At 37.9% G+C, this 26,704-nt stretch overlaps 1 protein-coding gene across 2 annotated transcripts in view; it reads right to left on the reverse strand.

Annotated features, from left to right (window-relative positions):
* Positions 1-26,704, reverse strand: part of LOC131033829 (protein CNGC15b) — a 143,227-nt gene that overhangs the window by 94,915 nt on the left and 21,608 nt on the right. For both annotated transcript variants that reach the window (XM_057965120.2, XM_057965119.2), the window contains exon 4: positions 14,405-14,951. In XM_057965120.2, coding sequence (XP_057821103.2) covers positions 14,405-14,951 — 547 coding nt within the window. The remainder of the gene's footprint in view (positions 1-14,404; positions 14,952-26,704) is intronic.

Consider the following 26,704-nt stretch of genomic DNA (forward strand, 5'->3'; position numbering starts at 1 on the left):
TTCCAACGGTCTACACTTGGAGGAATTGAGAGGAAACATGAAGTTTATTTACTTAATTAGTTGGATTCTTTAAAGAAGAATTAGATCGATGATTTGGTTTCCCTGTTGATCCACATCCACAGTTTGCAAAAGCTTACGTCAGATTGGGAGAATGCCCTTGATTCTTTCTCAAATGCGTTTGATGTGATGGATGCACAACAACAGGCTTTGCCCAATACCACCATGGAGGATCTTGATTCAATTTCGGTTAGATTCTTGGAATATGCTACTAGAGAGAGGGATGGAGGCCAAAATCTTCTAGAAGATTCCTTATTTGATGACTAGGCGTCATCCCATTGGGTCACCTTTTGGTGATTCCTTTTTTGATGTAAACCCTAAATAGGGCAAATTTAGGGCAATGTTGGCATGATCTTGGCCCTTCATTCTATTTGACACTCTATATATACCCTATTGCCTCTCATTTGTAAGAGAGATTTTTGAGAATTGTTGCCTATATGTTGCAAATTTGAATACAATCTTTTAAGTTTGGTAATTTTGTTTAATTGATGTATGCATTTTTGGTTCTCATTGCCTCCAAGATTTAATATAGAATTTAGATTAGAATTTTCTTCCAAGTATTGTAGATTGAATGGAGTTATTGAATGCATTTGTGTGGAATTTGTTTAAACCATACCACTAGCTTTCTTGCTAATTGTGGGATCACCTTGTGCAATCAACTGGAATTTAGAATTGAGCTTCACTTCAATTATTGCACGTCCATTGGTATGCATTGCCTTGATGGTATTGATGTTGATGGTGATAATTTGAACATCGATAAAATTTACCTTAGATGATTGCACTAAGCTTGTGTCAAATTGTTCATTGATGGTGAGACCTTGCTTAGTAGGATTTCATTGAATCAATCAATGCCTCTTGCATTCTAGGTTAGAATATAATTTCTAAACCATTATTCCTTTTGCATTTTATCTGAAATCCTTGTTAGATTAGATCAAGAGCTATAGTGCAAAATCCTAAGTCATTGGCAAAACCTATTCCAATCCATGATAAGATTGATTGATCCGAACAATTGTGTAAGTCCCCAAGTGAAAACAGCAATTCACATCAACCATTGAGCTTATCTACAAGTCAAGACTTGACATTTCGTACCTTGGAGTTGTCTCATTTGATCGCGAAGCATAGCATTTGAGAGACTTTGTTCAAGAGAGGATAAGATACCTTGGTATTTTATTCTGTGTTTGTATGTGCATAAAACACACATCAACAAGACTTAGGTTTGAGGTTTTTTCCTTAGGGTTTTGGAAAAACTGAACGTTGCACTGAAGTTAGAACTCTTCAAAAAAGCTACCAATGAAATTTGAGCGAATTCTAAGCACTTACTACTTTTAGTAAGTTTCACTGCATCCGGGATTGGCCCAATTTTGCCAAAAAAACAAACTTAATATTTTTAGAAGTTTCTATTTTTAGTGTCACCATGTCCCAGTTCGCCCTAATTCGATGTTTTGAAGTACTTACTATTAATAGTAAGTCTATTTTTGGCAGATTCATCTCAAGCAGTGGTTAGGACATTGAAGGTTGAACATTCCTGAAAAATCCAAGTCCAAATCCAGAAAGTTGAAAAAGCAGGCAAGTTGATCAGAAAAAAAATGGCTAAGTATGAAATCTTTCCTGGAATGGAAAAAGCATTAAAATCCTTCTAAGGCAAGAGAAATCCACTTCATTCCAAGAATGGCATCCAAATCCATATGATGAGCAAAAATGGACAAGGCATGGAAGAATTTCTAAGTTTGTCAAATTCCTTCATCCTGATCAAAATGCATATCAAATGAGGAATGGGGCGCCAAATTAGGGTCATGGAGGAATTTCTAAATTCTTCCAAAATTCCTCTTGCATAGTGAAATGGCACCCAATGATAAAGACAGAGCGCCGAATTTGGGTCAAGGAGGAATTTCTTGAAACATAAAAAAATCCTCCTAGTGGAAATTCCGCCCAAGTCTTGATGCGAGCGCCAAACAGGGGTCATGGAGGAATTTTTCTCCAAGGCTTGAATTCCTCCATCAAGGCAAAATAACGCCCAAGTCTAGAAGAGAGCGCCAAAGTGATGGGGTGGAGGAAAACAATGAAATCCACAAATTCCTCCACAAGGTGAAATTAGCGCCCAACCTAGAGGATGAGTGCCAAAATGATCAAGGGGAGGAATTTCTCTCCCAAGCAAAAATTCTTCCTCCTAGTGAAATTTCAACCCAAAGTCAAGACTGGGTGCCAAATAGAAGTCAAGGAGGAATTTTCTAGGTTTTCCAAAATCCTCCACAACATGGAAACAACGCCCAAGGACAAGTTGAGAACCTGGATTCCATGCCATGGAGGATTTTTTCCTCATCAAAATTGCTTCCTGTTGATGTGTATTTTGTACATGACCAAACACAGAATAAAATACCTAAAGGTACCTTATCCTCTCTTGATTAAAGTCTCCGAATGCTGAAGATGTCGCGAAAAGGATCAATCGAGATGACTTCAAGGTTCTTTGTTGTAGGATCTCTACGTGTGGATAAGCACCAGTGGTTGTTGTATATGCTGTTTCTTCAAGGGGCCTTACGTACTTTCAGAGAAACCTTGTCCACGTTACTTTCTTTCCAAATGCAAAAACAGGATTTTCCTAACACTAACAGATTTTCAAAAAATGTCAAAAGATAAGGGTTTTAAAGAAGGAATACTTGAACTGATCCTAAGAATGACTCAATGAAGACTAGACTTGATAAGATTCTACCAATTTCAGTTTCGCCAAGAAATTACAACTCTACTGGAATTGATGCGATCTTCTAAGGGGATTCAATAGTTTTTCAAATCATCAGGGATATAGATACTATCATAGAGATACATATCAATACTTCCAGGAATGATTGAATTCTTAATCAATCTCAAGGTTTCCAGTTGACCACACAAGGCGTCCTTACAATCAGTAAGAAGCTAGTGGTTTGGAATATGAATCTTATCAAAGATCAAGCACAACACTTCATCTTTCAAACTTAAAACTTAAATGCTACTTCAACTGAGAGTGATTCAAGAAGATAAACAATCATAAAGATAGCCACAAGTATTGCAATAAAACACCATAACTTCAATATTTTATTGATATCATAGCCAAATGGACAACAATTGCTCAAAATTCTTTCTTCACTACTCAATCTTGCTACAACAATAACTTTCTAACTTTCTTCTCTTTGAGCTCTCTCTCTCTCTTCTCTAACTTTTTCACTCTTCAAAATGAAATGAGTGAGGGTATATATAGCATCCTCAAATACAATGAATGGCCCAGATCAAAAGAAGATCGACGGCTGAGATTTTGACACCTAAACCCTAATTAGGGTTTGTTACAAAAAAGTCCCCATTTAGATAAACATCACTAATCCATAGCCAATAAAGAATTGGCACAAATATCGAGGAGACATAGACCAATAGAAATTAAGCTGCCACATCATCCTATAACAACTTTTCATCTAGAATTTTGTTCCCTTTCCTCTGCTCTTTCTTAGCATATTCAATGAATCTGGAGACAATTCCCTCAATCTCAGCAATGGGAATCTCAGGAAGATTCTTCATTCGTTCTTCCAAGTGAAGGACTTGATCAAAAGCAGTGAGAAGAGTTGTCTCCCATCTAGGTTCAAGTTCTTTGGTCTTCTCAATCAGGAACATAGTAGTGTACATATGATCTCGTTGCTTATCTGTGATGATGTTCTCCTCTTCGCAAAAGATGACCTTGACTCTCTCCTCCAACTCTTGGATGTCCACAACTGTCTCAATCTCGATCCGCCTGTCAAGAATGGTACACAACACCTCAAACACCTTATCTTGAATTGGATGAATGATACCTTCAACTCGACTGCATCTGGTGTTGATGTCTTCAAAAAGGACCTCTTTCATCTGGAGCAAAGCTGCCACTGTAGGAGGTTATGGGTTCCTCCATCCATTATCTTTTCTTGTGCCAGAATCCATCTTGGTGTTTGTCTTATCACTTGTAAGACAGGAATGATAATATCTCTAGTGTGAGTGAATGCAGCTACAATTATCATTAGATTATGGATAATCTCAAGGACCTGGATAGCTCGATGAACTGTCTTCATCATTCTTGTTGCAAATTCAACGACTATCGTGTGGGATTTATCAATCCAAGAACTTATAAGCTGAACCAAGCTCTTCACCCTTTCTGCCTCACCTACTGATTCAAAAGGAAGTGCTTGTAAAGGAGATACTGCTGGATCCTGACGTCTCAAGGGCTGATTAAGGTGACTAAAATAGTTCCTCCAAGCACTGACCTCCCTTTCAAGCTTCTTATTCTTTTCCATTTCTTCTTTAAGTTTGTCTTTAAGTGCTTCAAATGAATCAGTTGCTTCTTCCATCGCTTGCTCAGAGGTAAGTGGACCAAGCTCAAATGTTTCTAAGTCATACTCTTCTGCAAGAATCTCATCCTCATATTTGTCGACCACTGGTGTAGCTACCTACACTTTCCTGGATCCTGTCTCATCTCTAATTACCTTCTTCTTCTCCATTACCTCATGAGAATTTCCTATAAGGCTTTCCAAGTCAAACACATCTTCTTCCTCTTCAACCACAACTACCCTTGTCAGTCTCTCTTTCAGCCAATCAGGAATGGCAGATCTTGTTTCCCTCACTTGTATTTCTTTAGGTAGTGGCCTATCTTCCCGGAAAGGAGATGTTGCTTCATCATCATTCTTTTCTTCGTGTTGCTCATTAGCATCAACTTGGGGAGATTGACTTGATGAATGCTGAGGTGTCTGTCCTTTCTCTTGTTTATCATTTTGTACCATGGACTCCATAGACTCATCAACTTCATATACTATCTGCCTCTGATCTTCCCCTTGACTCGCCTCCTTTTCATGCCTAGAAGATGTGCTTGGTGGGTGATTAGGGTTTGTTTTTTGCTTCTTCTTGGAAGGTTCTTTCTTCTCAGGTCCTTCTTTCCTCTTTGAGCCTTTGGAATGAGAAGTATTCTCACTCACACTTGCTTCTCCTTCTTCTAGTCTTGCCTCCAAAGTAAATGTCATTGATGCATTCTGCTCCTTCAACTTTTGATGTTGTACATCCACCCATCTGCGAGTGCAGGATAAAACGGGAGCCATCAAAGCTCTCAAGTCTAAAACCTTGGGCTCATTCCAATCTATCTTCACTTCTTTGTCCTCTTTCTCATAGGACGACTGGAGGTATCTACCATTATCTTGGGCTTGATCGGCTACTCTATAAACTTTGCATTTCCTGATGAGATCTAAGGGTAGCCTGGAATGCATCTTTCTTTTAACCTCTAAATCACTTGGGAGATTCATCCAAAAGTCCTCCACTTGAAACTCATGCTTGTACTTCCTACCGACTGTCTCCTCCATATAACCATGAGGATCAAAATTCTCTCGCGAGGCAAAGGATGTGAATGAGTATAAAGATAATTCCTTCTCTGCATCTTCCGCGGCTTGAGTATTAGGACACACCTCAACTCAATTCCCTAGTATGATGGGCACGGGAATTCCATTTCCATGCTTGTGTCTGGATGCCTTCGCATAAGCTGCCAACTGTCTAGTCACCTCAAGTAGCACTATCCTGTCTGTTGGATATCTTGGCAACATGTAGGGAGGTGAAGGACACCCATGAACTCTGATGTATGTGAACTTTTGAAACTAGATAAACCATGCGCCATACTTCTTCACAAGCTCCTGTGCATCCAGAGACAGTCGATTGTGAATTCCTCCCTGCAATATCCTGGTAATGTTCATCGTGAAGGTCATTGACTAACTTGTAGTCACTTCTAGGCGGATGATGCAGATGAACATAAGAATCACAAACTCTTATTTCTCCGGGTCCTCTTCCAATCACTCCTTTGTGAGGTAGCCCTGCATACTCGAAACTCCTAATCAAGGCATATATAACATATGAGCTCATGTGGAATGATTTGGTGGGTCTTAGCCTTCTCAACTGCATGTCCAGACAATTGCTAATGATTATGGCCCAATGAAGCATTCCTTTTCCTTGAACTATCACTTGTATGAAGAAGAACATCCACTTTTCGAAGAAGAAGGCTTGAGAAGCACCTGTAACTCGATTGAACAAAGTTATCAAGTCTCTGTATTCCTCCTGGAAGTCAATCCTATGTGGTGTATTGGGAATCTTGTTCAGACGAGGCCGACTTTTGAGCAACCAATTCTTATTGATGAAGTTCAAACAAGACTCAGGATCATCTTCATAGATCGACCTTGCTCCTTCTAAGCTTTTGTAAATCATGTCTTTATGGTCCGGAAGATGAAGAGCTTCGCTTATAGCTTCCTCTGAAAGGTAAGCTAAGATGTTCCCGTCTTTGGTTACGATCGTCCTTGATTGTGAGTCATAGTGGCAGGCACACTCGATCGTCAACTCATGACACTTGACTGCGGGAGGGAAACCTACCGCCTTGATGATGCCACTCTCGATTATCCTCCTTGCAACAGGTGATGGCTTGCCAATATAGGGGACCTCTCGAAACTTCTTCACATTGAAGTTTCCTAGGTTGGTGTCTCCGATATTACTCCACTTGGACACGATCTTGGTCTCCAATTCGTCGCTTCTCTGATCTTCCTTGATGAGAGCCTGTCGGCTAGTAGATCCTCCGGCTTTAGGGGTCGTCATTTGATGCCTACACAAAAATTTAAAATTAGTCTTTAAGCATCATACCTTAAAGTATAGAACTTAAGACCTTTCAAGGGAATAGTTCAAAACATTAATTTGAAAATGACATGATAACTCAAGATTTATGAATTTTCAAATTATGAATGAAAATCAGATTGCACAAGACTTAGATTTTCAAAGGATTGCTATGAAATCAAAATAAGTCTTGAATAGAAACTTCAAAAGGATTCTTCATACCTCCTCCTTGAATGCTTAACTATGAACCTTGGAAAATGGAAGAAAGAAGATCAGATTTTGCTGGACAAAAAATTGAATTTCTGGCCTTCTTTTGGATGAACTGCACCTCAATTAGCCTTCAAAAGAACTTCGCCTTCACTAACCTCCAAAGGCTTAGCAAATTCTGGAATTCAGCTTCCAATTTAGTAAGAAATTCGCCTCCAATCTGCTAGATTTCGCTCCTCTAATGTGCTCCTCAAATTCGCATAAGAAGGAATGAATGAATGATTTGAATTTTGAAACAATACTCCTTCCTTATATAGGGCGCTCACCCTAATTCTTGTTGAGGCCGACTTGACAAAAAGGAAATAAAATGAAATAAAACCCCCTTTTTGAAGGATGGCCGACTTGGCAAATAAAGGCAAAATAACAAATATTGAGCGCTCAACTTAATTTTTTCATTTTTTGAATTAATTTCAAAGCTTTAAGGGTGGATTTTTACATTTATTTTAAGGCTTGAAAATTAATCAATTCAATTACAAAGGCCTCAAATTATGCGAACTTAATTTAACCTCCCCAAATGTCTTAATTTTAGCAAATTTGGTGAAAATTTGGGAATATGGAGGTTTGATTGAGGCTTAATGGAGCTTCCTTTCTCCTTAGGCTTTGAAATATTCAATAGTGATGAAGGTCTAGGTTCACTTCAAGACCTGTTTGAACCCATCCAGGCTTGTTCACTTGATCAAATTGAAATTTTCTCAACCTACATTTTTGCAAATTTCCATGACTTTGTCTTCACAATTTTGCAATTTGCCTTAAGACTTAATCAATCAAGGTTGAATGATAGGTTTTTTTGATGATTTCGCCCTGGACCCTCTGGAAGGGTCAGGAGCGATTTTTCAATTTAAGACTTGAATACCTCATTCCCTTCACTCCAAAATCTCCCAGAAGGCAAGCTTATGTTTGTTTTGGCCTAATCAAGGTCTTGTATTTCAATTTTTTATCATCTCATGAGTAATTAGGTGAAAATGTAAATTTCGCCCTGGACCCTCTGGAAGGGTCAAGAGCGATTTTTACATTTTAGGCCAAAATTCAGTTTAGTTTGATCATTAAAATCCTCCAAGGCAATCTCCAGAGTTCACTTATCTCCATCACTGGTTTAGCTCATCAATGTTTTGAAGGAAATGCCACCTTTTGGGAATTTCGCTCTGGACCCTTTGGAAGGGTCAGGAGCGAAATTCTCTCCTGAGCTCAAAATTCTCATTTTTGTAAGTCCAAAACCTCACCAAGGCATTCCAAATGGCATCTTTTACCGTAGTTCGGGCTTAGTTTCACTTGAATTTTGGAGGAAAAGGTGTCTTTAGTGTTTTTTGCCCTGGACCCTCTAGAAGGGTCAGGAGCGATTTTTCTTGCTTAGGCTTACTCCTCCATCATTTTAACTCCAATCCACCTCACAAGGTTAGGCAATGATCCTCTTCATTCACTTCACACATGCTTGGTTTGTTATTGCAAGGCAAAATAGGTGCTTGAAGGATTTTCGCCCTGGACCATTTGGAAGGGTCAGGAGCGATTTTCCTTCTCTGACCTAGAATCATCAAATTTTGAAACAAACACCTACTCACAAGTGGTCTCAAAGGCCTTTTCTAGCTTGGTTTAGCCTTGTCTTAGCACAAACTTGAAAGGAATGCACTGGTTTTGTATTTTTCGCTTTGGACCCTTTGGAAGGGTCAGGGGCGATTTTTAGGTTTTAGAGCAATTCCTTCATTCTTTCAACTTCAAATCATTTTCAAGGTATAGAACATCACGCCTCACTCCCATCCAAGTCATGAATAGCAAAATCTTGTCTTAAATTTGCAAGAAAAAGGGAGAATTTGGAAATTTCGCTTTGGACCCTTTGGAAGGGTCAGGAGCGAATTTCCCTCTTGGATTCAAAATTTTCATCCTTAGCAATCCAATTCCACTTCAAGGCAATTCAAAAGTCTTCTCAAACCCATGTCTAAGCTTGGTCTAGTCCAATCTTTGGAAGAAAAGATAGGTTTTAGGATTTTCGCTCTAGACCCTCTGGAAGGGTCAGGAGCGAAAATCATGTTCTAGGCTTGATTGCTTCTTCTTGACAATTTCAATTAGCTTCAAAATGCAAAACACTCTTCCTCACACCCATTCAAGCCATAAAAACTAAAAAGTTGCTTTGACCTTGCAAGGAAATAGGTGCTTTTAGGAATTTCGCTCTGGACCCTTTGGAAGGGTCAGGAGCGAAATTCACCATTTGGCTCAATTCCTTCACTTTTTGATAATTTCTTGCAACCTCAATTCACTCCCAGGGGTAATTATTTCCATGCTTGACCTTATCCCATACTTGGCTTAGCAAAATTTGATAGCAAAAGGTGATTTTGAGGAAATTCGCTCTAGACCCTCTGGAAGGGTCAGGAGCGATTTTTGCAATCTTGACCAAAAATCTTCATTTTTTCACCTTAAAACTTTTTTGCTTAGTGGGATTTCATCTTTTATTGCCCTAGGAACAAGGTTTTCATGTCCAAGAAAGGTTAAAAATGGGTTTACAAGGAATTTCGCTCTGGACCCTCTAGAAGGGTCAGGAGCGAAATTGCCTTTCTTGGCTAAAATCTCCATTCCTTAATGCTATCAAACACTTCTCAAAACAAGATCATGTCCATTCCTCTTTTCAACATGCTTTGGGCATCACAATTTGGTCAAGTAGGAAAGGAAATGAGGTCTAGGAGGATTTTCGCTCTGGACCCTTTGAAAGGGTCAGGAGCGAAAATCATGATTTGGGCTTGATTCTTCCTTTTTCCAACTCAAAATCACCTCAAGAGGTAACTAAACAACATCCTTCACCCAATGGATAAGGTCTTAAGCCAAAACAAGGTTAAAAGAATAGGCTTGCAAAGAATTTCGCTCTGGACCCTTTGGAAGGGTCAGGAGAGAAATTCACCTTCTTGGCTAAAATCCTTCATTTTCATCACTTCTAAACATGCCCAAGGGTTCCAACATGCTCATTCTTCCTTTCATCATGCCTTTGACACTTCAATTCAACCAAACCAAGCAAGAAATGCCTCCTATAGAGATTTTCGCTCTGGACCCTTTGGAAGGGTCAGGAGCGAATTCCTCAATTTAGGCTCAATTCAATCATCATTTCAAGTTGATTTCACCTCTCAAGAAAAAGACACTACTCCGCTTTCATCTATGCCAAGCTTGACTAGATTTTTGCAAGAAAAAATAGAATGATTTGAAAATTTTCGCCCTGGACCCTCTGGAAGGGTCAGGAGCGAAATTACCCTTCTTAGCCAAAATTCTTCATTTCTCAACGCTTCCAAATCTTCAAAGGTATCAAATGGTGTCCAATCTTCATTCCAAGAGACCCTGCACATCACAATTTAACCAAAGTTAGTGAAAAATAAGCTCTAATAAGATTTTCGCCCAGGACCCTCTGGAAAGGTCAGGGGCGAAATCTCCATTCCAGGCCAAATTGCTCATTTTTCATGTTTCAAACTACTTCACAAGGCAAAGTTAGGTCCTTTTCCAAGCTAGGAACAAGTTTGCAATTCCATCTAAGGCAAGAAAGAGTTCTTTTAGGATGAAATTTGCTCTGGACCCTCTGGAAGGGTCAGGAGCAAAAATCCTCTTTCAGGCATCATCTTGCTCTTCAAAAATCCATTAATTCCATCTTCGGGCAAAACATATCAATTCACGTCCAAACATGCCTTAGAAAGTATCACTTAGTCAAAAATGAGGAGAAAAAGAGCTTTACAATGATTTTCGCCCTGAACCCTCTGGAAGGGTCAGGGGCAAAATTTCCCTTTCAAGCCAAGTATTACCTTAATTTGCTTCATCCTCCATCAAACTTGATCAAACCTACTCCTTTTCTTCACTGACTCTGCTCAACTGACTCAGACAGGGAAACAAGCAGGACTCTGACAAGAAAAAACTCTCTTTCTATCTAGACCTGACCTGAGACCTATTCTCCCTGTTCCTAACCGATCTTGACTCTCCTGAAAGGCATGCTTCATTCTAGCAATCTTGAGGCTTCAGGCAGACGACTAACAACCTCCCTAAACAAGACTAGACTTAGCTTGAAAGAAACCCTAAAACGAGCTTCCAAGGTTTAGCCCTAATCCAGCCAGCCCAGGCAGACCACTCACTCACTCAAAACCCTAAAAGCAGAGAAAAAACAAGCAAAGAGAAAGCAAAAACTAAGGCAAAAAAAAGAGGGGGTCCCCATTCTAATGGGGCGATTTGTGAAATGGTCACAACACTTCCTTAAAGCCAAAATGCGCCCAAGTATACAGGATTCCAAGAAAGTAAAAAAAATGACTAAGTATTGGAAATTCCTTCCTTCAGGAGAGAATTCTTGGAAATCATGAAAAATTGGCTAAGTGTTGGAAATTCCTTCCTTCAGGACAGAATTCTTGGAAATAGTAAAAAATTGGCTAAGGCATGAAGAATTTCCTTCCCTCGGGGCAAAGTAGAATCAAAGTCAAGGTTCGATGCCAAAATGAGGTTAAGGAGGAATTTTCCTCCACGTCAAAAATTCTTTCACCATGGAGAAAATGTGCTCTAGGAAAGGAATGGACGCCAAAGTCACATCAAGGAAGAAAAGTCTAATTTTCCAGAATTCCTCCACTCCTTAGCAAATGTGCTCCATGACAAGTAGAAAATGTAGAACATGGTCAAGAGGGAAAATGTCAATTCCAAAGAAATCCTTCACCACCTTCAAATAGCGCCCAAGGACAAAATAGAACGTGGAATTCAAGGCTAAGGAGGAAAATTTCAAAAAATTCCTTCCTCAAGGAAGAAATGCACGCAAGGTGAAGAATTTCAAGGGACGAGGAAAATTGGCTAAGAGAGAGGATTTTCTCTCTCCAAGAACTCCGGATAGGATAAAATTTTCCAAACATGGAAGAAATGGTCAGTTGATGGAAAAATCTCCTTTAGAACAAGATGTGAACTAGAACGCAGAAAAATTCCTTCAGGACAGAAAATCTCTCTACAAAGATTTTCTCTCTCCTATAATTCCAAACGTACATGAATCCTTCAAAAGTGGAAAAAGATTTTTAAAATTCTTCCAATGTAGGAAAATCTTCCAAAATGTCTTTTGTGAGCCTGGAATGGAAAGATTCTTGTAAAGGATGAGTTGGCGACATGCAAAGAGAATATTTCGTATTAATGAAGCACAACTCGGAAAATTATAAAAGTTCCTATGACAGCGAGGTCCATTTGCATGGCGAGAATCTATTGAGTGCATGGCGGCATGATGGCACATTTATTGCTAGTGGACATCTTGATCGAGTAGTGGCATACTTAATGCATGGCAGCTACTATATTCCAGGAAGTGATGGCTCATTTATTGCATGTTGGGCGATTTTGGATGTAGTGGTGCATTTAATGCATTATGGGCGCCATTTTGAGCAAAGGATAATTAATGTAAAGTGGGCAAGATTCCTCATTTATGACTCTCCCCACTCCTTGGCGTCATGTATTTGGGAATTTATTGGTCAAACCCTAATTAGGGTTTTCATGTTTAATCTTGGTCGTTGATTGATTTATAATCAAGGTCGTCCACTTTCCTCTTGGAGGCCTATAAAAGGGGTTCACCCCTTCATTTGTAAAGGGGGGAGATTGTATAAAATTGTTGCAATAAGCTATTGAAGTAATAAACGGTGATATATTGTTCTTTGATGGTATACACTTGTGTTATTTTGTCGCTTTCATGGTTTCACTTTCCTCAGTCTAGATTCCATTTCAAGCATTAGATGAACAAAGATGATTCCAATGTTTGACAATGAGATCAATTGCTCATACCTTTTGTTGATAGATGATTTTTATCAACAATGCAAGGTTGGACTGAGCTATTTTATGTGCACTCTTAATCTAAATTATTGGATGAATATTGTTCTCTGATGATGTTCATCAATAGTTTAAAACTTTTCAAACACAACCTCTAAAGATTGCACCCGCTTTATGTAGTTGTCTGCTAATGGCGAAGTAAAGTGTGGTTGATCTCGTCTGAACCATTGCTATCTATTGAGTTCTTAGATTTAGCTTAGTCTTCCTAAAGCCTTTCCCCTTTAATTTCAATTTCATTCCAGTTCAGTTCGTTCGAAGTAAAGCATCACAGAATTGCTATATCCGATGATGAAGTTCCAGCCACAACAAAGAAGTGAAAGAATGATCCAAACGTAAGTCCCCTTAGATTACCAGCAAACATCAAAGCCAAACGAGTCTATATCCATAGTAAAGTCACTAGTATGCAACAGGAACCTTGGAGTCAATGTATGATCTTCCTACAATCTTAGCATACATCTGATTTTGATCAAGAGAGGATAAAGTAGCCGTTGGAAAACTTTATTCTGTGTTGGTGTGGTCACAAAACACCCATCAACAAGGCTCTAACCCAAAAGATTCATTATTAGGACTTATAGCCTTTAGTGTAGCTCTCCACATAGCAATAGAAGTCCTTGGCTACTCTAATTTTTTAGAAATTTGCAATTAGATTGTAGGTTGACTTTGTACAAAGTACATTGTAAAAGAAAAATTGAAAATTATTTCATGTGCAATGCAATGTACTCAGCAATATAAACATAAATGATAAAACCCATATTCCACAATACATGGGCTAAACTCTCATTTTTATTTTCTTTCAATATTTCTATGCTATTAAAATGCCTTAAAATTTAAGTAACGGCAGATTTTTCTCTTTTTTTGTGTGTTTCTATGTGTTTTGAAAATCCAATTAAATCCCAATTTTTCAAAAATTTCTTCATCCTTTAGTTTGCCAATTTTTTCCCCAAAAGGTTTTTTCTGCTATGAAATTTTCAGCTGTTCCATCATACACATCACATGCCCATTTTCATTGGCATTAAGGAGGATAAACTTTTGATACATTTTTCTGTTTCTTTTGAGTTATCCAGGTGGTCCTCTACATATTTAAGTCTATCCACAGTTCTCCCTTTCTCTTTATCCCTTTTATTTTCTTGTACCTTTAATATTTCAGGGAAAAAGTACAAAAAATACAAAATTCACATCATACAAGGGAGCTACCCCTGTAAAATGCGGGGGAAAATAACCTTGTGCAAGGTGAAATTCCTACATCTGTAATTATGCAAAGAATTGATGTGACATTCAAAAACTAACACAAAATAAGTTGTCTCTAAAGAATTTTGCACCAGATATATTTGTAACTCTTATGCCTAAGCGACACTTGTAATTTGTAACTACCTTAAGAGACACTCTGAAAGCTAAGTGAACAGCTATTCAACCATGAGTACCAAATCTTCATTGTTTCTGTACCGTGTCCTGAAGTCAGAGAAAATACATGCTTTTGTTTCCAATGGAAGTTTCCATTTCTATGGATTGGCATTTAACATTTATGTTAATTATCATCACTGAGCTCCATCTCTAAGCCACATCTAAACCTTAGCCAAATGAAAATTATATTATATTATGCATTCCAAATAGCCTAACAAGAAATGAGAATTCGTGAAAAAGGACTAGAGGATTAAAATTATACCTGAGGGAGGGGCAACAATGCAACAAGATCTAGAAAGAAATCTGTCTTCAAATATCTCTTTGCAATTTGTGCCGGATCAATAACAAGTTCACCCCTGCCAAAAACCCGCGAGCTTGGAGCAATATATGCAGTCCGAAACTTTAATATCATATGCAAAATGTAAAATAGGTCTGCGATTGAACGGAAAACAGTGACAACAATCGCAAGAGTCCTATCAATTTGCATACATGCATTGTCACTTCTATATAAAGGCAGATAGAAATAAAGTGGATCAAGAAATAGAGCAGTTAAAGAAGAAATGAGAAATATTTTATTCCAACGCTGAACCAGCTCATCTCCCGGGTCCAAAATCCTCCTCCTCAGTGGCACAGAATCATCAGCAAATATTTTGGATTTCCCAAAGTGCAATGGCCGTCCCAAATCTGCAAAGCCATCAGGTTTTTTCAAAGGGTTGGGAGTTGATATTTGAAATGATTTCAAGCCTGTCTTGTTCACCTCATCCTTGTTTCCCCATGTAGACATTCCACTATCCAAATCACGGTGAAACCTGAAAAGCATAAACAAATAAGACATCAAAGTTTTAAACACTTGCATGTTTTCTATAGACATTTATTAGCCTTTAGAGAGTTATGCCTATACATTTCTACATGCAATATCCTCTGGAAAACAGAGAATGTCAGTTATTGATGTAATATGTAAAATAATTAAGCATTTCAATTGTATTCTGTGAAATTTTCCATGCATACTTCATTAACCATGCTTCTATATACATAAGCATAAATATCCGTAAGTGCTTAGCATATATTACGTCAGAGATAATACAAGAAAAAATTCAATATATTTATGTTTTGCAGATGAATTAATCCTCAGCGAAAAGCTGATTGTTTTCTGCACATAATTGAGAAAAAGAGAAATGTTGATAATTTCAGGGATTAAAAGGATTATGCTGTAAGCTATAGCCACAGTCTACAGACACGAGGATAACACAAATGCCCAAAGCTTGAGGCAAACAATGGTACCATCAATAAATAACATGACAAGTTCTCCAGAGCACATAATAAAAAATATGCATTATTAAAGCACCAATCCCCGTAACTGAACTTCAACCTTTGTATCTTTCAGAAGTAACTAGCTGAAATAAGGTTTGCATATTTGATAATTAAGTAATACCAAAAACTGCAGATCTTATAAGAATCTCTGTGGAAATGGACAGTTCTAGCTCATGTTGATTGAATTTTCAATGGTTATCTTTGATCCAAAAGATGTCGGCATAATCATTAATGAGTTCAAAAACATCATTCTTTTCCAGCTAAAAGCAATGTATGAAGAGAAAGGGTAGATCTAGAGATCCTTTTGGTCGTTTTTGGAGCAGATTTGAATTGCAAAGTGCATAATAATTCTGCAAAGCAGAGTTCCGGATAAAGTTCCAATGGAGACAAGGCACATGAGGTACACAACTGTTACTTAATTAGAGGCAAATAAAGCATACCATTTTTGTGGAGTCTACTCTGCAGTGGGTTTCTGCACAGTGAATCCAAAGTAGCATTTCATCAAAATAGAATTTATTTGCACTTTAGTTTCTCTTTTGCAAAACAACTTAAACCAGAACAGTTTGTTCACGTTTTAATTTGCACCTTTGAGTGTAACATGACACATAGTAGTGTGTAAGGCATTTCACCCCTACAAAACTCAATGTCTGTACTTACTTTTGTGGTTTGTCATTAAGGCCATAGTTGTTGCATTTGAACCAAATTCGACTTGTGGATTCCCCAGTCAGCTTGTTAGGCCATTCTTATCAAAGTTTTACTCTTAAAATTAACAAATGCCACAAATTGATAAAGATTGAAACTGTTTGTTGTCAAACAAAGGCAAGACTTAAATAGGATATAAGAGACATTGGTTAAAAAGAAGAGATGGAAAGCAGGCTGAGTTACAAATTCTCCTTCAATTCATTCCAAACTTGGCAAGAATAAATCTGAGGTCTGCCCAGATTGAAAGTGGCGAAGTACACTGAGATTTCCACCATGGCAACCAGAACACAATGTCCCATTAAGGTCATGGAAAGTCAGCAAAATGGGGTGAAAACTCCACTAGGCAAAGTGGCATAATGATGTGAACGCTACTTGGCAATGAAAAGGGTAGCAAAAGCATCCAAAAGTTTCACCCAAAAGATAGATGTGGTGTGAGTGAGGACAACTTCTACCCAACACTTGAAAAAGGTGGCAAAAATAAAGGAAGCATGTGTCTGGACTATATTAACCATTTCTAAAATTTGAAGGAAGCATGTGTCTGGACTACATTAACCATTTCTAAAATTTGAAGGAAGCATGTGTCTGGACTATATTAATCATTTCTAAAATTTGACTAAGGAAAAAAATGATGAAAAGGACTGAGACACACACAAAGCTTGGTTGAGCCATTGTGAAATTCAACTTGGCAAAGTTAGCAGAAAGTTCTGCTGTGGCACTTCAAAATTCTGCCTGGTTAGGTCACTTGAAATTCCCACCTGGTAGAGATGTGTTAAAGTACCGCCTGGCATTCTGAAGATGGTTAAGTCACTTCAAGTTTCCACCTAAGGCCAAAACAAGTGGTAATTGCACTTCAAAGGTACACCTATCAAGCAAATCAGCCCCAAATTCATAAAATGGTAGCACTACATTGAAGAAAGTTGATCAGTTGGGTTAAAATTGATGCCACAACCATTCATAGTTGGCTAGGAAAGCAATAATCAGAATTCGAAACATTAAAATTCAAGAATTTCCCACAAAGATGCAAGCCATTCGCCATTATGTGTCTTCAGCATAAATCTGTCTTTTACAGGTCTGTAAGCAAGATTTCAGCACCATTACAAGGCATTTCTGAATGTAAAGTAGTGCTAAAAGTGCTTATTATTCTTGTTCAACATTTTCCTACAATTTGAAGCACATAATCAATGCAGACATTCAGGAAATTTTGGGGTCTAGGGTTTGCTGATATGAAGACTATTTTCCAACCATCAAGGGTTCCTGACTCTTATATAGAGCTGTGTTGATTCCCCAACGTTTACCTTCCCTAAGTTGCTCTCAGTCATTTAGAGTTGGTTTTCATATGCCAAGGTGGATGTGGAATCCTAGGGTTTGGTCGTCATTTCTGAAGATTTTTTGTGGCTATGCCCATGGCTAAACATTTGCTTGTCCCCACCTCTTGTTGCTAGTTTAGCCTAGTTTAGATTCAAGGTTTTCAAGAAGAATTTCTAACTTTATCAAACACATTTGAAGATTCAATAGTCTCATGGGACTTTGGAGATTTTAGTTCATCAAAGCATTGGTGCACAAATACCATTTAAATTTCTAATGAACTCTCTATAGAATCTGGCTGGCCTATGGAAACCTTTTACCACTCCAACATTCACTAGTGTAGGCCATTCCACAACTGCTCTCACTTTCTTTGGATGCATCTTCAATCCTTGTTTTGAGATTACATATTCTAAATACACCAATTATGTCTTCATGAAACTACACTTCTTGACATTGATCAATGAATTTTCCTCTCTCGACCTTTGCAACAATAATATACCATGCTCCAAGTATCTCTTTAGTTATACAAAAAACCAAAATATCATCCAAAGTACATGACCAAGCACTCATGCAATCCTTTTTTCGTCTTAAATGTAGTCTTCCACTCATCTCCTCTAATTTTGATCTAATGATAACTACTTTTCACATTTATCTTGGTAAAATACTTTGCACCATTTAAACAATCCATAAAATCAATCTTCCTTGGCAATGGGAATCTATACTTGATTGTGATCTTATTTATTACTGTAGATTTTATACAATATTATCCACTCATCTCCTTTCTTCAATGCTAGTAAAGCAAGTACCACACATGGACTTAAACTTTCTCTAATCAAACCCTTCTTCAACAATATCAGCACTTGCATGTTCAACTCTTCATTCTCTACTAGTGCCATTTTATGTGCATCTTTATTTGGTAAGCTTGCTCCTAGGATCAAATCCATATGATGGCTAATACTTTTAACTAGTGGTAATCCATCTAACATGATTTTTGATATGTTATCAATGTACCATGTTACAATCTAAAATTTCCTTCTATTGCACTTCTTTTCCATCTACACCACTGCATACTATAGGAATCAATGCAAAACACATTTTCTTATGTCTCAAACCATCTAAGAACTCCCTTCCTTTTGGCAACTAGTGTTATCATTGATGTCAAAGTCATCATTGATGTTAGACTGCAAAACTGAATAAGTGTTCACCATAGGGGGATATTGGTGTTTGCAGTGATGTTGCAAATGTTGTCACTTGTCATCAAAAGTTGCAAAGTTGTCATGAGTTGCTCTGATCTTCACAGAGGTTGGTCCTGTTGACATGTTTTTTATGACAACGTCAAACACAGAATGAAGTTGCCTAATGGTCACTTCATTCTCTCTTGATCAAAGTATGATTGTGCGCTAAGATTGCAGGAAGATCAGACAATCGACTCCAAGGTTCCTTTATGCTACAGACGTGACTCAATTGGCTAATGTGATTGCTGGTAATCCAATGGGACTTACATTTGGATCGTTCTTTCACTTCTTTGTTGTGGTTGGAACTCCATCATCGGATATAGCAATTCTATGATGCTTCTACTTCGAAATCAACTAAAACTGAATTAAAGGGGAAAGGGTTAGAGGATCTAAATCTACTCCTAAGGGCAGTGATATCAATAGATTGTGTACTAGTGGACAAACTCCAAATAAACCAAGCTCTGCTTCACCAAGTTTAACTACAACTCCGCAAGAACCGGTGCAATCTTCTGAGGATGTTGAAGGATTTTCACATTGAGAAAGTGTATTTGAATACCCAACACGGCACAATCCAAACGACTATTCACAATCGAACTTAGCATAAATTTGGGAGTTCAGGCTAACTTTGCACTGCAACTTACAATCAGCAAGATGCAAAAAGTATGAACCATGGGAATTCATCAAACACCATTACATTCTCCATTGAAATCAAAGCACTTTATCTAACGACTGAGAAAATAAAATCCTACTCTAAGTGAGGAAGGTGAAACCATGCAAGTTTTGAACAATAACTTAAGTGGACACCATTAAAGAACAATGTTTCACTGTTATTATCGCAACAATTTCATATAAATCTCCCTCCTTGCAAATGAGGGGGGAAACCACTTTATATAGGCCTCAAATCCAAAAGACATGCAAACCCTAATTAGGGTTTCCCCCAAAAGATTCTCCACTCAAGATGCAACAAGGTGGGAATCAGCAATTAAAGCCTATGAAACCCATTTACAATTAATTCAAACATGCCCAAATGGCATCCATTTGTGCATTAAATGCACCACTTATATCAAGTCACCCAACATACAATGAATATTCCTCATGCAAAAATAAATGCCCATCATTCCTCCATGCGACAGTGACATGTGGAAGGAATCTGTCATAAAATCATAAACATGGTGGCTGCATGCAAAAGATTTTTCATGTGCTCAACATGCATTGACCGAGCTGCCACTTTAGTCAAAATATTCCAGCGATAAGTGTGTCGCCACTATGCCTTCAGGCGATGGCTGCATGCAAAAAGATGCTCCATTGACTCAACATGCACTGACCCAATTGCCACATGGCGAGAACCCCCTAGAGAGAGAAAACTTCAAGAGAGAAAAATTTGATCCATGAAGAAATTTCTTGAATTTTTGACCTTTTCACACCTTGGAGGAGATTTTCAATACTTTCCCATCATCTCCTATTTTTTAGGAACTTTCCTAAAATTTAGGAACCAGGTCAAGGAGAGAGAATTCTCTCGCGAATCCATATCTGTAAAAAATTTCAAATTCGGATGAGATTTGATGTCTAAAAATGGATATTTTTGAAAATTTTCCCAAAGGAAATCTTTTGCTTTTCTATCCATTCCCGACCCTCATTTTGCCCTTTGCCTTGGAAAAAACTTCATCCTGGACTTAGGCGTGGATTTCCTTGGATGATGGAAATTCATTATTTCGATGCCTCAGTCATTTTGGAATTGGATTTCTTCCTTGAGCGCTATTCTTCTCTAGGTGTGGAATTTTGCATTTTTTTCATTTTCCAAGACTTTGCCATTCTGGCGCCCTCCTCTAGGCATGAGCGCTATTTTGCTTGTGCCATGGAATTTTGATGCTTGTGACTTTTCCACGAAGACTTCTCCCTAGCGCCCTTGCTAACTCCTAGGCGCAAATTTGGTGTCAAGGAGGAATTTTGTCTTTTTCACATTTTCCTTCATCTCCATTGTTTGGCGCCTTACTTCATCGTTGGGCACTATTGACTCCTAGGCAAGGAATTCTTCCTTTTTCATGTTTTCCAAGAGCATGAGGTTTTAGCGCCCAACCTTCCTCTGGGGCACTATTTTAATGTGATCATGGAATTTCACCTTTGGGAATTTTCCACACCCTCCTCATTTTGGCGCCATGGCTATGTGTTGGGCGCCATTTGCTTCTAGAGAGGGAATTTGGAGTTTGAATGTTTTCCATGACCCTAAGGTTTAAGTGCCTAACCTCCTTCTTGGGCGCAATTTTAACTAGGTCATGGAATTCCAAGATTTTTGCATCTTCCATGTTCAAGTGGATTTAGCGCCCTATTCCATCCTTGGGCGTTGTTTTGATCTGTGGAAGGAATTTCAACACTTTCATCCTTCCTTGATGTCAGACTCCTCTTAGGCGCATTTTGAGCTGATGAAGGATTTTTCTCATTGCTTTCCATTCTTGGACTGATTCCCACACAGCCATTTTTTATCCAATTTGTCTACTTTTTGAGTTTCCGGATTTGGACAAATCTTCAGGAATGCTCAGTGTTCAATGTTTGCCTGAATGGTCCTACTACAAATGGACTTTCCAAAAATAGAAACTTTTCAAAATGTCAAAGTTAGATCCCAAAACAAGACGCGAGACAACTTACCATAAATAGAAACTTACTAAAAATAGATTTTTTCGCTCAAATTTCACGTGTCGGATCCTTAAAGGATCCAACTCCATTGCAAACTTTCAATTTTTGAAAACCCTACAATTAAACCCCTAAAATCTAGGATTGAAGGAGAAAATCCTAAAACTGACAAAACAAGCCCTAGAGTAGCCAAAATTACTCAAACGAAAAGCAAGCTTAATCAAATTGACCCCCCAACACTTGCAAACTCAGAGGACTGACGAGACTGTTGCGAAAAAAAGCTGAAAAACCAAGATCAAAAGACCGAGAAGGCCTAAAAAGTGGTCCTCATTTGCAATGGGGCGATGTGTGAAAACGTCACAACAGGTCCCAATATATTGGGCATGGTGGTGCAAATTTGATGGTATGCTCAAATCAAATGGGTTGATTAGTCTTGGCTCTCAACTCAATTTCCTATACTCTTTGGCTTGTTTAGGGCTTATACATTGCCATATTCCTTAAACCCTAGGTGACAGCTTTTGGGCATGAGCACTTTTGTTACATTTGCTCATTGCCTAGATAGCGCCTAATGTCAGTAGCTTAATTCATCACTTAAGCCTTTATGATCATCATGTAACTGGCCCCTCTTTCCTAGCAATTACCACTTAGAATGGAAAGTCAAAGACTCCATTAACTCCTAAGTCAATGGGTTAATTTATTGTCTAGATTGGATCAACAATCACAATGCGTTCTTAAAGATCCAATGGTGCCCGCGGTATCGCAAGGTTGTGGTAGGACACTCCTCCCTTGGTTGCAAAATTGCATGATGGCGACACATCAATGTGTTGTCAGGAGAAATCAAGCAACTCTTGCACGCCCACAAGATGTTTGTGGGCCCACAACTATCTGGCTGCGAGATTGTGGGGAGATGACATGTCAATTCAGATTGACAATCAACACACAATCACAAGGAGACTAGTGGGACAGCATCTGTCAATAGTGAAAACATGCGATGAAGCCATGTGTCTATAGCGGACCCAGTCAAAAAAGTCTTTGTAGTTCATTAGAGAAACTACATCTTGTTCATCCATTGTACTACGAATGTTAGAAATCAACGACTAAATTTCAAAGTTGGCAAACAGCTAGTAGCAGACTATGAATTTGAACGTTTTGGCGCGAACTGTGAAACGATGGAGAAAATGTACAATGGCTCGACAAGATTACACTATAGCAGTTAATCTAATTACAGGTTGACATGTTTTAGTGAATTTATATAATTTATGGCCAACTTGTAAGCAGTGCACGGATATGTATATATATGCTTCAGATCATTCCTCTGTACAGTTGTTGAGTTAAGAGTGTATACCGTAGTTATAACGGAAGCCATCAGCAATCAGAAAGAGAGAGACTTTGTGCAAATCATGCTCCATTTTTTATGCAAAGGTAAAGTGGGTGTTGTAGAGCAAAGTGCGTAAATAGAGGTTGGCAAATGATAAAGCATAATTACCAAGTTTATTCTGTCATTCTTAAATTTTGTCTCAGACAAAGGTATGTCTAATTTATAGTTGTGAGATTGTTGCCTCTTGATTTGTATAAGGTTGCAGCCTTCTTATTTGAATTGGGTTGGTGCCCTAATTGATGTGGCGAAAGGATTATTCTCCACTTGGGTTGATACTCTAATTATTGTATTGGTAAAGGGGGATTGGTGTTTCCTGAAGGTTGGTGCCTTCATAATTGGTTGTAATCATTTGTTTTTCTTTGAGGCTATCTTTGGGCAATAGATCCAAGCAACTTGCTCACCATGGTTTTTCCCTCCACATTATGTCTAGTGTTGTGGTCATCGTGCATATGCATTCTTTGTTTGCACTTGTTGATATGCTAGCTAATGCACTTAACTATTAATAAATTGATTCACCCCCCCCGCCTCTCAATATATTGGTGTGTTCAACAATTCCATCCAATAAACAAATTCTAGCATCATCACAAACCTATTTTTCTCTCTCCTTCACTATGACTAAAGTAGGTTTCTTAGCATCTTTTATTGCAAAGTAAGTATTGTTTTCTTCCATCATGTATAGCTTTCCTATCATACTGCCATGGTCTTCCCAACAACAAATGGCACTCAACCATCAACATAACATCACATAAAACTTCATCACGATATGGTCCTATCTTAAACTTTACCAAAAAAAGCTCACATATCAACAAATTATGTTTGCAACTATGAAATCCTATATGTACTTGGATGTTCTAACTTCAATTTCAATTTACCAATCATCTCCTCTAACACTAAATTATATGTTCTACCACTATCTATGATAACTTTGCAACATTTGCCTTCAATCTTGCATATTGTCCTAAATAAATTTCTTCTCAACATAAATTCCTCCTTGCCTATTCCATCAGGTTTCAACAAAACTATTTTCACGATCAATGACTCCACCTCTCTCCACTTCATCTACTAGAATCTTTTATCCTCTTGACTTTGGAAACTTTCAAATGATCTATGTCCTCTACACCACAACTAGAACAAGTTCCTCTAAATGATCTTCCACTACCTCTACCATATCTTCCTCTATCTCTCTAATAACCTATTCTCTCATTGCAGTATGCACCACTACTTTCTCTTTATTTTGCATCTTCATTTTAAGTTCTACCATCCCCTTGATGTCTAGCTCTCTAGAATCTTCCTCCCTTTCTCTTTGTCTATTCTACCTGATCTTAATCTATTGTTCAACTTCTCTTCTAACTTTAATGCAAATTGGTATGCTTTTTCAATTGTTTGCAATCTTACCATGCTTAGTTTTTCTTGAATATCTCCTCTCAATCCATCAATGTATCTTGCAACCTTTTCCGAATCAACTTCATTATGACCACCCCTAATTAACAATTTGTAAAACTCTTGGTATACACAACTTCAAAGTCTTCTTCTTTTGTCTCAAATTTTGCAATCTTTTCAACAACTCTAACTAGTAATAAGCAGGTATAAATTGGCTTTTCAGTTTTATAACCATCCTTTCCTATCTATCTATCTATCTTTGCTTTACCTCTCCTATTTCTTTCTAATTCTACTTCTTCCCACCAATACTTTCAATTTAGTTTTAGCAAATCTAACCCTCTCAGGATCTAGAATGTCTTCATACTCAAAATATTCTTCTAAATCATTTATTCAGTCAAAATATTCTTCAAACTATCTAAATAACTAGCAATATCAGTTCTAGGTCTCTTACCAATTTTAGAAATAACTTTCAACATCTTTGCTTGATTTGTATCTTCTTCTTCTAGGTCTTTGCCATCTTATTCAGCAATTGGTGCATTCTATCGTACATTCTTCTTTCAATTTCTTCATCATCACTATCATTAGATCTAGAGTTATGACCTCTTCTATCTTCTTCTACAACATCCAACTAGATCTAAATGTTCCTTATCATTTCAAAGATTTCTTCTATCCTTCCAACAATGTTAGCAACACCTTGGCTTATACACACTATTCGTGGAGGCATGTTGCTTTGGATCTGATGCCAATTGCCTCCAGTTTGGCAATTTGTCCACAAACTACCTTGTAAACTGCCTCAAAGTTGACACTCTGTTCATAAGATTCCTTTATAGACTGCCTCAAATTCAAAAATATGTTTACAAGCAAAACCTTGGATATCTGCCTTGTGTACTTGTGTCATTGGATTTGTATTGTTGATAAAATTAAATTCTGAAGAAGTGTATTATACTGATTCACACCCCCCACCCCTCTCAGTATAATCGTGGGACCAACACTAAGAAGGGTTGCAAATGGCATTGTACCAAATTGCCTCCGAACTAAAACTAGCAAAACTAGAAATCTCCTACATTGGGAAACTGATAGTTGCTTGTTTCTAAGATGAACAAACCAAGAGGTGTGCCACAATCAAATTGGTAAAAACACAAAAAAATAAACTAGGAAAGTGAACATAAAACAGAGAACTCGAGCATGCTACAAATGACAAAAAATGAAACAAAAGATGAATTCAGCTAGAAATAACAAAAGCAAATTTTTGAATAAGTTTGATGATGCTGGAATCACTCCTCTAACCAAGGGGTGAGCTCAATCAATAGATAGTCCCAAGAGGAAGCACAAATGTCACTATCAAAAAATGGCCTAAAATTTTGTTGGAGGGTGCAAGGGATCTTGAGATACACTTCTTATAATTGTCATCTTGGATGAATCTACTCTGAACACCAGAAAACAACAAAACCCTACAAAAAGAAAGTGTTATGGAGGGAGCTTCCTTCAATCAAGTCCCTTATGGATTTATTCCCACTAAACACCATATTAAACACATGGTAAATATGTATACAAATGTGGGGAATAGAAACAAGTGGTTACAATGGATACTAATGGTGGAAACAAGCAAAATCTTAGTGTAAAGGGCCAACCCTAGGAGGTGTATAAGAACAACAATGGCTAAGAGATAATCAAATGGACATGGGAGAGGAATTGGAAGCAAAAGGATGACAAGCGAGGACGAATGCAAAAGAGTATGCAGAATTGGGAAAAAGAATGGACTTCTTAATGGCTAGGGAGATGAAGAAAATAGATGGATACCATCTATGGGCAAAGAGAAAGGGAGAGCCACAAGAGTGCTAGACCAAAGACAAAGCAAGCTCGAAAAAGTGTGAACTCCAATGGCATCACACTTCAACAATATCTCATCAAGCAAGCACATGCAAGAGAGCATTATCACAATAAAAATCACCACTTCAAAGTGTAAGCAATTGTGGAAAGATTGATTGCAAGGATATATCAAATGGGGGGAATGGGAGCCTCTATTTATAGGTTTCCAAAAAAAACTACGGCAAGTGAACACAAGAAATGGGGTAAGTGGGATCATTAATGAGGTCTCATTTAATTTTGGTGGCAAATCCCACCAAAAAAAAATGCACACGATAAGGGGTACACTTGATAGCACAACTGGCATTTAATGCTAGGGAACTCAAATTTCCAAAAGGAAAAGGGGTCAACAATAAACTTATAGAAGGTAGCGTCACATTAATTTGATTATTGAGGAGCAAGATATGAAGGAAACAACAATTCTCAAGAGATGAGGAAGGAGACACCAAAATTAAATAATAGGCAGGGTAAGATAAACACCACATGGATAGAGATAAGGAAGGCTTACATAAGGGGATAAACCCATGACAAAGGAAAAACATGAGATTAAGCAAAGATGCACAAAACTAGACAAGGTGTGAATGAGGATTAAACAGGGATGCACAAGTTTAGACAAGGGGTAAACTAATGGTAAAGACACATACTAAAGGTAATGCCAAAAATGAGTGCAAAACATAGTAAAAGAAGTTGAAGGGTATGCAACTTCTATCATTAAAAATATTTCCCAATGTCACAAGTCCACTTTGTGAACATCAAA

The sequence above is a fragment of the Cryptomeria japonica genome, chromosome 5, assembly GCF_030272615.1.
Source record: "Cryptomeria japonica chromosome 5, Sugi_1.0, whole genome shotgun sequence".
Lineage (NCBI taxonomy): Eukaryota > Viridiplantae > Streptophyta > Pinopsida > Cupressales > Cupressaceae > Cryptomeria > Cryptomeria japonica.